The sequence below is a fragment of the Myxocyprinus asiaticus genome, chromosome 17 (assembly GCF_019703515.2).
Source record: "Myxocyprinus asiaticus isolate MX2 ecotype Aquarium Trade chromosome 17, UBuf_Myxa_2, whole genome shotgun sequence".
Taxonomy (NCBI): Eukaryota; Metazoa; Chordata; class Actinopteri; order Cypriniformes; family Catostomidae; genus Myxocyprinus; species Myxocyprinus asiaticus.
In genome coordinates, this window is record NC_059360.1 from 42,907,974 (window position 1) to 42,921,675 (window position 13,702).

The 13,702-nt window shown below is 38.4% G+C and overlaps 1 protein-coding gene across 3 annotated transcripts in view; it reads left to right on the forward strand.

The window, feature by feature from the left end:
• The window catches only part of LOC127454744 (protein TALPID3-like), a 176,099-nt gene that overhangs the window by 124,034 nt on the left and 38,363 nt on the right, over nucleotides 1–13,702 (forward strand). Inside the window, exon 32 of one of the 3 annotated variants that reach the window (XM_051722121.1) lies at nucleotides 3,277–5,674. The exons of the other annotated variants lie outside the window; for them this stretch is intronic. Coding sequence (XP_051578081.1) covers nucleotides 3,277–3,290 — 14 coding nt within the window. The 3' untranslated portion in view covers nucleotides 3,291–5,674. Of the gene's footprint in view, nucleotides 1–3,276; nucleotides 5,675–13,702 lie in introns of those variants that run through there. 3 annotated transcript variants of the gene reach the window in all.

Genomic DNA, 13,702 nt, shown 5'->3' on the forward strand with positions numbered 1-13,702 from the left:
GAAACAAGAACAATAGTTTGCAAATATCGCTGACGCCACACTGTTGGTTACATTTTAAAGTCAAAGGGAGATTTTCACAAATTTTCTTACATTTCTTAATGTATAAAGTTTATAAATAAAATGCTACAAAACTCAAAAATGTAACAGAACAATGACTGTGAGAGTCATAGCAGAATGGTGGACAGGTAATGAAATCAGTTTGGTTAAAGCCTGTGCATAGAAAGTGTTCTTTCTCCCCAGTGCTTTTTATTAAGTCTTACATAAGAGAATGTCATGAACACCAGAACACGTTCTAAACAGTTTAAACCAATTTGCTGTTTGCAGTTTTTTTAGTGACTGTCTGAACCGTCTATTTTCAAATCGCGGTTGGCTTAACAGGACACACCATAACCATCGTGTTTTTAATATGCATGTTAAATTGAAGTTCAGTTTTGAAGACGCTGCATTCTGTTCCATTTAGTTGCGCTCTGTCTAGCTGTTTGAAACACTCGCAGTTGAGTCCACTGCCACACGCCTGGTGTGTGTGTGTGTGTTCGTGTGGGGAAAGCCGCAATGCTCGTTGTTGTTGCTGTGATGATTCATGAAGCATTCCATTCAAGTCGGAGAGTCGGAATTTCCACCTTTCAACTGGGGAAAATGCAACGGAATGACACTTTATTGCGGACTTCTAACATGGAAACTCGTGCGGAAATCTTAGACTCCCATTTCGTCGAGATGCAGGTTTGTGTTACTTTATGCAAACACTATGGCACCCAGGGCAGGGAGGTTTACAGTCAGTGACAAACATTAACTTTTATTAAATAATATCCATTAACTAGTCATAGTTCTTACATTAAATGATAATAAAACGTGTTTAGCAAACGTTTTGCAGAGACAGGTGTTCAAACACGGTTGATTACACTCTCTTTTGATTATCGTAGATAGCATTGCAGCATCGTATATCAGTTTGGTTGCTATGAGACATCTCTGATAATAAATGTACCCCTCAAAATCACAACGTAATCGATCTCAAAATGTAAAAAAATAAGCTCCCTCTTTGACACGTTTGTGTTTAGTTGCTAGGTAATTGTCACTGCATTTCGAATTAAGTGAAAAGTCACATCATGCATGATCACCGTCGATCATCGTTTTCATGATCGATCATTGCTGCCACATCCGAGTACTCGAGTACTTGAGTACTTTTGCCCATCCCTACTGTCTGTCTATCTGTCTGTCGGCATATCTATCTATCTGTCTGTCTGTCTGTCTGTCTGTCTGTCTGTCTGTCTGTCTGTCTGTCTATCTATCTATCTATCTAAAGGCCTAAACAAATTTTAAGGCTTTCTAAAATTTTCTGGCAAAAACTGTCAAGCCAACAGTAAAGTCGGCTTTGACAAACTTGCCTTGACTAGTTGTGATTACTATTAATAAAAAAATGTCTTTAATTTGAATTAAAAAGTGCCTTTTCTTTTTCTTTGCCATCTGTTTTCTGCATCCCTCCTTCTCACTTCCATTTAATTTCTTTCTTTGTTTTTTCCCTGCCCTCTTGTCTATAAGTTCAAATGTTCAGCTATAACTTTCTTACCAATAGTTTCTCACTTATGCATGAAACATTTACTTATCAAGATGCATTCAGATATATTTATTTTGACTCCCGCAGAGCCGCCTGTCGCGTGTGATTAGTGTGTGATGAAAGCCAGTGTGTGCTGATGGCTGAATGGACGTGATTAATGTTTGAACGTCAACTCGTTCTGTCATTTCATTTGTTCTGAAGATTTTCCCTTTTTTTCTCTCTGTGTAATTTGACGCACCAGTGGAACAACATAAGGACCAGAGGTGCACCTGTGTTTGAGTGCCTCCAGTTACTTTTCAAATTGCCTGGACATTATGCATCCCTTCTATGTGCGTGTTTGCATATGTACAAGTACTAAGTACAAATTAATCATTATAAAAGGGTCAGTTCTCCCAAAAATGAAAATTCAGCCATCATTTACTCACCCTCTATTTGATCCAAATCTGTATGACTTTTTCTTCCATGAGACACAAAAGGAGATGTTTAGCAAAATGTTAGGGACTCTCAGTCTCAGTTACTTTTCAGTTTCATTATATGGAAAAAAGATGCTATGAAAGTAAATAGTGACTGAGATAATATTCTGTTAGCTCTTTAAATATAGAGAGCATTTTTCCCCAAGCCCTAGTTAATTTCTTGTCAGACTTTTGCATATGTGCATCCATTTGAGAGCACGTGTTTACTCTAATTTGACAGGTGTACATTTAAAGCAGACATGCAGTGCTATTGTGGGCATCACAATTAGCGGTTTGCTCAATTGCACTGATGTTTTGTCCTTGCCATGAAGCTAATTTTGATGAACAGCCCATATATCTTCACAAAAGCCTCTCTGTAAGATTTGTTCAATCACGTTCTCTATCTGTGCTTGCACAAGCAACCGTTTGTGAGTTTTAAAAGAGGTGACTGAACTGAATGTAGCCCAAAGTCTTTGCTGCATTTCACACTGCAATTCTATACTGTAAGTACATGACTTGAAACCCTTTTAGTCACAGCATTAGCCCAGACGAAAAGCCTTGAACAAATAGATCTTCTGTGGCTGCAATCCGCACCTCGGCCTAATCTACAGATGGGCCAATTGTGTTGTCTCATAAAAGGCGTAGTGTGGTACTGTACGGCCAAATCGATGTAGACATGACCTGGACAGCGTCCTTAGATTATGCAGCTGCTCTCTCTGATGGCTATCTCTCTCTTTGCCGATCAGAGAATGGCTGCTCTGTTCGGCCATCCCAGTTCAGCTTGTAGATGTGACATCAATGGTGAAAAGCAAGTTTAAGATGCTTAAATATAATGGTGGCAAGAGAAAGTCTTCAGGATACGGCCACAGATGTAGTCTGGTATATTTTTATGATTTTTGCTTGTGATAATGGGTGTTGTTCATGTTAGTTATGAAAGAATTTATAAACCATGGGTTACATTTATTCTAAAAAATGATTTGTAGTATATCTTTTAATTAGAGCTGTTGAAATTAACATGTTAATTGCATGCGATTAATTAAAAAAGTTTAATGTGTTAACATTTCTTAATCGCGATTAACGCATTTACAGTTAATACAGCATAAACCAGCATAAACACTTGTTGGGAAGGCAGAACCTTTGTAATGTGTCTGCCCGGAGTCATTATACTGACACACACACACACACACCACAACAGCGCTTCACTGTGTGTGTCTCATTTCTAAAATTGTGCATCCTCGTTTCCTTTTCTTGCTTCCTTTCCTTGCTTCCCAGCTCCACCCTCTTAGGAAATGAAGAAAGGATCCAAGGAAAGGAAACGAGGATGGAGGAATGAAAGCAAGACGGATTGTAAAATGAAAAGTCCTGCTCACTCACACGTCACATCAAAGTGCCATCTCTGCAGTACCTCGGTGCACTTGCCGTTATGTTATTGAAACTTTATTTATTAAAATATTCATAATAAATCCAAATAATTCAAGATGCACTGTTGAAGTATGTGTCAGTTATGATTTATTTAAACTGCAAAGGTGTTACGTGAATTTAACTATTGTGTCAGATGGGAAGGGGGAGGAGAATAGAGTGCAACAGTCTGGTTCTGGAAGTAAAAATCACATTCATTTATCCCATAGACAAATTGATTTTCAGTGATAACTTACAAATGTTTAAAGACAGACCTACCGTGAGCTACAAGGTTTTTCATCGATGGTGTATGCTTCCATTGAAGCCATCCATCGGCGTTATCTCAAGTTCATTGTTTAAAAATCGTGTTTGATAGCGGAATTCATGTTTAACAACTACATTACCCGTGGTACAGCAGAGAAAGATCTGCCAATCAGAGAACCGTGCCCAACGAATCCCATGATGCACTGTGAATGATGTAATCGAGTCTGTCTCCCTTCACCCTAAAACTATTTGTACTGTATATTTGTACATATTTGAATATTTTGCAATAAGCATAATCTATTTTTTCAATACTTATAATTAACAACCTAAAATCAATAGTTTTATATATTCCCATTGTTTTTTTATTCAATGACATAATTCGCAATGCTTTATGGGATTGTAGTATGTGCCCTCAAGAAAGACAGTAAGTACACAGCCTTGTACCTTTGTCTTTATGTCTGATTTTCAAAAACGTTTTTGCCTCAAAACAAACTTTGCGATATTGTGATTCACCTCGGAGCTGGTTGATTTGCTTCATGGCTTACAACTCTTTTATGAAGGATTTTATAAAAAGTCCATGGAAGAAATGAATGGGGAAAATACTTCCGGAACCCAGGCGGTTGAAAAAGTGGGCGGGCACGGTTGCGCTCTATTAATACATGCATCAGGTGCTTCGACCAAAAAGTTTTCCGCATAGGAAGCTCCTGTGTTTCCTCGCTCAAGCGTCCTCGGGAAGCTTCCTCTGTCCTTGCCTCCTCGTGGTGCATTTCGAGAATTGATGCATCCTTCATGATGGTGGATTTTGATTGGTTTCCGCATCACGGGCTAGAGGACGGAGGAGCGAGGAAACGAGGATGCGCAATTTAGGAAATGAGAAGCACCCTCTGTCAGTGATAAAATGGAGTATAGTCCTCTTAGAGCTATTATTTGATGTACAAAACAAGCCCAGATGGGACTTGTGATAGAAATAAAGTATTTTCAGCGCATTTTAATTACCACTGAAGCACGCAAAGTCTTAACTATAACTCTGCTACTCCACTTTTCCCATTGAGTTCAAAGCGCCGCTGGATGATGGCGTTGACGTTCTGAAGCAAATCATGAACACAACTTCAGGATTGCTGTAGGAAAGAGGATAGTCACAGTCTACCATTAATATTGTGGAGGATGAGAGTTTAAAAGATTTAATGCCCATTAAATAATACTAAACATATGGGGACTAAAGCCATCTTTACACAGCAAAAGTGGCACAGAAGCTCCATCTGAAGTGGCAATTAGGTGTATTTTCACAGAGCAGGAATAAATGCTTTTACACAGCAGTTGCAAATGCATAATGTTATGAGATGAATATTTTAAATGTAAAATTAATGAATATAGAAATATGAAATGAATGAAAATTTTAATGAATACTCAACTTATGGGGACACATTTTTTCAATAAGTCAAACTCCCAGTTAGACTTTGGGCAATTCCAGTGAACTTATGAAAGTGACATTTTCAGTGAAAATGTGAAATTTAATTTCATATATAAAGTACTCATTACCAGTATATCAAACAGGTTTTATGTATAATTATAGACCCCTGCAGATAGAGTTCAGACATCAGAAAAGTTTCAGTCTGGATAAGTTTTTTTCCAGTTTCCTTTGTGAAATGAACTTGCATTACAGATGTGACAAAAATTGAGTTTTTTGGAGACCATGCACTTTGTAAAAACTCAAACAGTTCAGAAATAATAATTGCCACAGCATTAAGAAGGGCTGCCAGTCTTAAGAACATGTAATGTTTTTTTTTTTTCATTGTTGCTTTCACATAAATGGGGAAAAAACAGAGTTATGGATGTGAAATCTCTTCAATATGACAGCACTCACATTATGAGTGGAAACCATCTGAAATGCTTTGAAATCTGCAGACTTTGACATCTGAGATATATATTATATTACGTTATAATGCCCATCAAGGCTGCATGATGAATTGAAATAAGATTGACATCGCTATTTTTCCATGTTATGTTGTAATTTTCGTGGAAATGTTTAATATTACTTGAAGTGGTGATATTTTAGTGCATTGCTATCTTTATATTGTTGAAGGCTTTGTTTGGAAAATGTTAATAAAGCATTATATTGTTACATATTGTGTTCTTTCCTAAGATGAAAATGATTGCATTTTGACAGGAAAATAAGTATATATGTTGTGAAATTTCAGCATTTTAAAAATCTGTGATTAATCGCGATAAAAAAAAAAAAAATTGCAATTAAGATTTTTAATCGACTGACAGCCCTACTTTAAATGTTTGTTTAGGGCACATTTCAAAACACATTATGAGACATGCTTAATTAACAAACCATATTTTGATTTGCTATGGTGTTCTGGGTGGTTGCTGAGGCACTGCTGTGGAATTGCTAGAGTGTTCTGGGTGGTAACCAAGGTGTTACTGTCCAGTTGCTAGGGTGTTCTGGGTGGTTGCCACTTTCTGTGGCTTTGCTGTGCAGTTACTAGAGTGTTCTGGGTGGTAGCCAGGGTGTTGCTGTGCAGTTGTTAGGGTGTTTTTGCCAGGACATTGCTGTGCTGTTGCTAGTGGTCGACCGATATATCGGCAAGGCCAATAAAATGGCCGATATTCAGAATTGTTTTAATTAGCGGCATATACATTTTCCTGTTTGGTTGATTTTGTTTCTTTGCTGCATTTCACACTGCAATTCTATACTGTAAGTACATGACATGAAACCCTTTTAGTCGCAGCATTAGCCCAGACAAAAGCCTTGAACAAATAGATCTTCTGTGGCTGCAATCCGCAATCCTGCAGTCGCAAGGGTGCCAACAATCACCTGCTTGCATGTGAAGCATATGAGACATGTTTTTTTGTTATGTGCCATTGTGTTACTACAATAACTGTGTGCAACACAGTCTCATTTAAATGGTTTGCATATCAGATAAACGCACAGGAGATCATAATGTTAAAGTGCTCGCATGTTTCACTCCCCCTCACTCTCGTTAACAGTTCCCTGTAACTTTTAACTGTCTTGTCTAATGATAAAAAAGGCAAATATCAGTAAAACTAATATCATATAACCAGAGCCTTGTTTCTTCTATCAGCCTCTCTAAGCTTTTCCCTGTAACTTTCTGGTCTAATGAAGACCCCATTTTCACCTGATATTAAGATGCATTTCGGGTGATCCGATCACATGTGGTCAGCCCTAAATACAGGTCTAAACGGTGTCTAAAACATTTTGTGATCGGATCACAAAAACCACAAACGAATGTGGTCAAAAATGCATGTATCCACATTGCATTTGAGGTGTAATCGCTAATCCGTCTTGTATGCGTAGCAGCAGCAGTGAAGCACAACCCCTCACCTGTCAATCAACTGCTGCGCTAAAAACGAATTTAAACTTTGCAGGTTATTAGCGGCTTTAAAAGGATAATAACCGTCTGATTGGAAAATTTTAAAAAGCAGATAAATACACATTTACGAGAGCTTGACGGATCTTCTTTAGTGTGTCTGATATCAACACAGATGACAAGCACAGGTAATCCACTAAAATAATGGATAATTCTGCTTGACATATTGTGTTTGTGCTTAGATTGAATTTCAACCGCATCTGGGAGAAACAGCGCACCGTTTTTTTTCCGTGTTTTCTTTGTCTATTCTGACTTTGTTGCGTTAAACGCAAGCGGTCACAGGAGATGCATTAAAGTGACCAGTTGTAAACAGCAATGTGTCTCACCTGACCACATGTGTTGGGATCACCCGAGACACATCGTAATACCAGGTGAAAATGTGGTCTAATGATAAAAAGACAAATATCATACTTTTATCATGTACTGTCTGCAAATATGAGGATGTCTCTTTTAAACACAGGGTTCCCGCAGATCCTTAAAAAGTCTTAAAATGTCTTAAATTCAGTTTCCAAAATGTAAAGGTGCAGTATGTAAGATTCAGAAACCCTTGTTATTAATGACACCTGTGGCCATTAAGTGAACTGCAGCCAGCTACCTGTTGCTCGTGCTCGCGCTCGTGCACACACTCCATAGGGACGCGAGCGAGCATCAGCCAAAACAATGACGTAACGTACAATGAGACTGAATGTGATTCACTGGCATCATGCTGACAGATAAGGCAGCATAATTAAAATTACACAGTTATGATTGTTTTACTACAAACATTGAGACTAAACTAAAACTACTTATCAGCTAACATAGCATACACACATACAGCTACATACTACCGAACTATCCCAGACAGTTTACTGTTGCACTGCACTGTTATGTTGCACTATTGTATGTACTACGAATAAGAAACCAGCATATTTGCTTAAATTTATCCTGTATACCTGACTTTTAATATAAAGATGATTGTTGAAATTATTTGAAATTTATGAAGCAAGGTAGCTTGCAATTCGTCAGCGTTAGCAGGCAAGATCAAGTTAGCTAAAATTACACAGATCAATCCTTATGGCACTATATTTCACATGCTTTGCAGTTATGTAAGCTTACCTGTCCATTAAGAAGAATGCCAATTCAGGGTCGGTTTTGATCCCCAAAACTGAATGAAGGTCCCTCCAGGAATCAAATGCCCTGCCGATGTTCAGTCTAGTTTTCGCTCAACCACGATCACGTTCACGCTTAGCCAGACGGGATTCAGTAGATAAATGTTTTTTTGTTTTGGTTTTTTGGCTTACTCTGAGTTTGTGTAGGAGTCAGTGTTGTGCTGGGAGCCGGACGTTTGCTGGATTCCATCTCTAAGATAACGTTACCTAGTGTTGAAGTTTGTTGTCGCTGTTGAAAAGCGGAAGAGAAGCTATTACGGTCTGAGGCAAGGCTCTCTGGAGCGCGCTTAAACACCACATCCTATGGATTTTCCCGGCAAAAGTGACCCGCTCCCTTCGCATGAAAATCAGTCAACAGGCTTTAATAGGCAACCTAGGAAGTCAACCTCTTATTTGTATTTATTTATATAATGGTAAATAAACCAATTTGAATGCGATATATATGTGGAAAACATGTCTTAAGTATTTGAAACTTGTATATAGCCTACCCTGTTTTACTGATAAGCAATGTTAAGGCCATGTTGAATGTGTGCCCCTGCCTGTTTAAGTAAGAGTCTGTGATTCATGATTTATTTTGAGATTGTGTGGATTTGTTTTGGTATGGGGATACGGTATTCATTTTTATTTGTTCAAGTCTTGAAAAAGGCCTTAAATTTGATTTTAAAAACTCTGCAGCAACCCTGAATCAGATGTAATTCATGAACCTCGCGAAAATCCAGCCTTTTCTTACCGTCGAGTGCTCATCTAATAATATCTTCCTCTGAAGCACTAGTTCTATCAGCCAAAATCAAAATTTTAGGATCAAGATCAAAAGTTCCTGAAATCATGAAGGTCAGTCCATGACTGCAGGTGATGTTGTGGTTGCTGGAGCATTACTGTGCAGTTGCTAGGGTATTCTGGGTGGTTGCCGGATATTTGCTCTGCAGTTGCTAGGCTGTTCTGAGTGGTTGCTGGGACGTTGCTGTGCAGTTGCTTGAGTTTTCTGGTTGGTTGCTGTGAAGTTGCTAGGGTGTTTTGGGTGGTTACCAGGGTATTGCTTTATAGCTACTAGGAAGTTATGGGTGGTTGCCACTTACCAGGGCTGTGCAGTTGCTGGTGTGTCTATGTTGTTTCCGTGGCATTACTGTGCAATTGCTAGAGTGTTCTGGATGGTAGCCGGGATATTGTTAGATGGTTGCTGGCATATTCTGGCTGATTGCTAGGCCGTTGCTTACTGGTCCAAGACAGAAGAGTCCACCCTCAAGTTTCTGTGGTATTCTGTTTTCTGGATATGGCTTGGGAACGTCTTTCAATTTACCGTATATCTGTGGGATTTTTTTTTAATCCGTATTTTAAATCACCAGACAGAAAATTTAAGTTCAATTTAAGTAGAAATATAACAGCACAAACCGCATGATTTGAGATATCATTAATGTCTGTAGCACATTGCAGGGTGAGTACACAGCAAAGTAAAATTCTCGAGGTTAGGGATTTTTCAAAACCCATAACCATAAGTATGAACAACAATAATAGTGATATTTGCCTTTCGCCCTTATTCGTGTTGTGCATTCAAAAACATGATATTTAGAAACTGAAAGTTGTACAAACCATTAAAGGGTCTCTATCCCGAGGTGAAAGTGGCCATCCATCTGTGAACACTGGGCTCTTGTTTGTGAAATATTGGCCCCTCTGTGGTGCACAGGAAGGGGGTGAGGGCACACACACCTCTCGAGGGCCGCTCAGATAAACTGTTTCCAAGCTGCTCGGCTATTCTGTTTTTATTGGGATCAAAACAACTTTCAAGGAGCAGAGCTTTCCAGGAGAGCAGCGTTAAGCCCTGCTCTATGTGAGCCCTGTTTCTTCATCCGCCTCGTCGAGTTCTTCACTGTAATGATAACATACCTACAGCTACATTTGGTTAAGCAAACTATGTGTGTGCCAAATGAGAACAGCGTAGTATGTATTTAACGTCTATACAGATAAGTTACTTTATTAATACATTATTAATGTGTTGCAGAATTCTGATGACAATTTGATGCTTTTGTTATGCAAAGCATGCAGGGATACTCACGATTCAAGTCTCATTGCATTGGATTTTTTTTCTTTTAAAGAAAGGAGTTTGTTGGCTTTTTAAACTTAATTTATAAAATGTTAACATTACCAACCTGTCCCCCCATCCAATATTATTTTAAGAGGCATGTTATGCGTATCACGGCAGTAGGTGAAATAAACACTAGAGGTGCTAAAACAACAATGAAATGTATTCACTTTCACAGTATATATCAAGCGCAAAGAGCTTAGCCAATCATACAATAGTGCATTCAGAAAGTATTCAGACCCCTTCATTGTTTTCACATTTTGTTATTTTGCACTCTTATGCTAAAATGCTTTAAATAAAAAAAAAATTTCCACATCAATCTACACTCCATACCCCATAATAACAAAGCAAAAAACAGATTTTTGGCAATTTAGCAAATTTATTAAAAAGAAAAAACTGAAATATCACATTGACATAAGTATTCAGACCCTTAACTCAGTACTTAGTTGAAGTACCGTTGGCAGCAATTACAGCCTCAAGTCTTTTTAGGTATGATGCAACAAGCTTTGCACACCTGGATTTGGGGATTTTCTGACATTCTTCTCTGCAGATCCTCTCAAGCTGTGTCAGGTTGGATGGGGACCATTGGTGGACAGCCATTGTCAGGTCTCTCCAGAGATGTTCGATTGGGTTCAAGTCCTGCCTCTGGTTGGGCCACTCAAGGACATTCACAGAGTTGTCCCTAAGCCACTCTTGTGTTGTCTTGGCTGTATGCTAAGGGTCATTTTCCTGTTGGAAGGTGAACTTTCGGCCCAGTCTGAGGTCCTGAGTGCTCTGGACCAGGTTTTCATTAAGGATATCTCTGTATTTTGCTGCGTTCAGCTTTCCTTCAACCCTGACCAGTCTCCCAGTCCCTGCCGCTGAATAACACCCCCACAGCATGATGATATTGCACAGGTGATGAGCGGTGCCTGGTTTCCTCCAGACATGATGCTTGGAATTGAGGCCAAGCAGTTCAATTTTCATTTCACCAGACTAGAGTATGTTTCTCAGTCTGAGAGTCCTTTAAGTGCTTTTTTTTGTGGAGAGGCTTCCGTCTGGCCACTCTGCCATAAAGCCCAGATTGGTGGAGAGTTGCAGTGATGGTTGTCCTTCTGGAAGTTTCTCCCATCTCCACACATGATCTCTGGAGCTCAACCAGAGTGGCTATTGGGTTCTTGGTCACCTCTCTTACCAAGACCCTGCTCAATTTGGCCGGGTGGCCAGCTCTAGGAAGAGGCATGGTTGTCTCAAACTACTTCCATTTAAGAATTATGTAGGCCACTGTGCCCTTGGGAACCTTCAATGCAGCCAAAAAAATTGGCAGTGCCTTGACACAATCCTGTCTCTGAGCTCTGCAGGCAGTTCCTTTGACCTCATGGGTTGGGTTTTGCACAGATATGCATTTTTAGCTGTGAGACCTTATATAGACAGGTGTGTGCCTTTCCAAATCATGTCCAATCAATCAGCAAAGGGTCTGAATACTTATGTCAATGTGATATTTCAGTTTTTTTCTTTTTAATAAATTTAAAAAGTTATCAAAAATCAGTTTTTTGCTTTATCATTATGGGATATATCCCTGTTTAATTCTAAGGGATAAAGGGTACAGAATGGTCTTGCAAAACATTCTAAGTATTTTTCTATGGATTAAACTAAAAACTCATCTTTATATGCATAATAGATTTAGGAAATCTTTGCCTACACTTAAAAGCTGCTTGATATTTATGTGATGGTCTTGTAAACTGGAATTACTCAAATCGTTCGATTATTAATGTTTTTGTTTCAGTTTGAGCTCGCAGTGTGGCACGATCTCATGTTTCCTCTTCAAACTGCAGTCTAACACAAATAAACAGTACACTCACTGAGAGGCTGTCTCCGCTCTTCACTCCTCGTCGCACCCCTTCTCACGGGGAGGTTGCTTTAAACACAGATGAGAGGAAATTATTTCCTCAGCCCAAACTTGATGTCTGCTCTCAGGTTTGTTGTGAAAGGACGACAACTTGAGTGGATTTGTTTATACAACTCACCCGTTGGCTGATAGCCAAGACATCATAAAGTTTTTTTTTTTTTTTTGTGTTTGCACGTAAATCTAGCTAACATAGTGGACTGCTTGCATTTTTTTGTGGGCCTCTAGTATAGTAGCCTTGTTTCCACCTCAAAGATTTGCAAAAGTACTTCAAAAGAAGATGCCAAATGGGGCTGCAACTAACGATTATTTTTGATAATCGATTAATCTAGCGATTATTAGAACGATTATTCGACTATTCTGCGATTATTGCAACGATTAATCGTTAGCTCTTAACCGATTATTCAGCTTGTGCCCCGACTTAAAAGGTTGTATTAAACTTTCTTACTAACAATTAAGAGGACAAAATCATCTTTTAAAAATACCTCTAAATGACATTTACTGAATTAAAGGGAAAAAATATTTTTATAAAGTTTAATTCAGTAAAGAAATTTACTGCAAAAAAATCCTATTGTTATCAAGTGTTTTTGTCTGTTTTCCATTTAAAATTGTCTGAAAATCTTTAAAACAAGATACATTTACTTGAAAAGCAGCATATAAGATATTTAGACTAGTTGTAAGAGAATGTACCTTAAATATAAGTGTATTTTTTCACTTGGTTATACTTCTGTGAGTGCAGTAAAGACAAAATATACTTGTATTCAAGATCTACTCTCTAAAAAGCATTTTTTTTTTTTAAGGATTTTTAGATATTTTAAAATGTTTGTATTTTTAATTTTATATTCAACATTCTCAGATAACAAATTCTTTCTTCTGCGGTATAGCTGCTGAAGTAAATGTACACTGTTTTAAAGGAGTATTAGATATTTATATTGGAAAACAAGCCAAAACAAAAACAAATCAAAAACGTATCTTGTTGCAGTGGATAATGGGGCGAAGACTACCTCTCTTACCTTTCTGTTTATTTCAATCCATCTTTAACTCACAAAAAAACAAACTCTCTCTTATTAATAAAGCTGCATATTGCCAATTTTCTTCACGATAAGAAACACTCAGTGACACGTATATTATGATTCAATAAGTCGCGAGCCATCATGTTATAATCTAGCTGCAGCAAGCGTGCGCGCTCGAGGGATGAGCGTCCCTGCGACAGAGTGTGCATTAGCCGTGCAACTCATAGAAGTGGCGCTGACCACACAGAGAAATGCCAGTTTCGGAGTTTGTAGTTATTTACATGGCCTGCTTCCGTATTATTTGAACTTTAATAAAGCTATAACACATTAATTATAACTGCTTCTGTATTTACTTATTTTGCATTATAATTATCTCATACTTTGCGATCTACATCACCTGAAGCTCATTGGAAAGTTTAGAGGGCATCTGGACTGTGAGCTGTGTAATTCTTCCTCTCCTCAGTCAGGCGCGAGCTGCAGTGCTGCACTTGCGCGTCATCATTAGAGTTTCATATGAT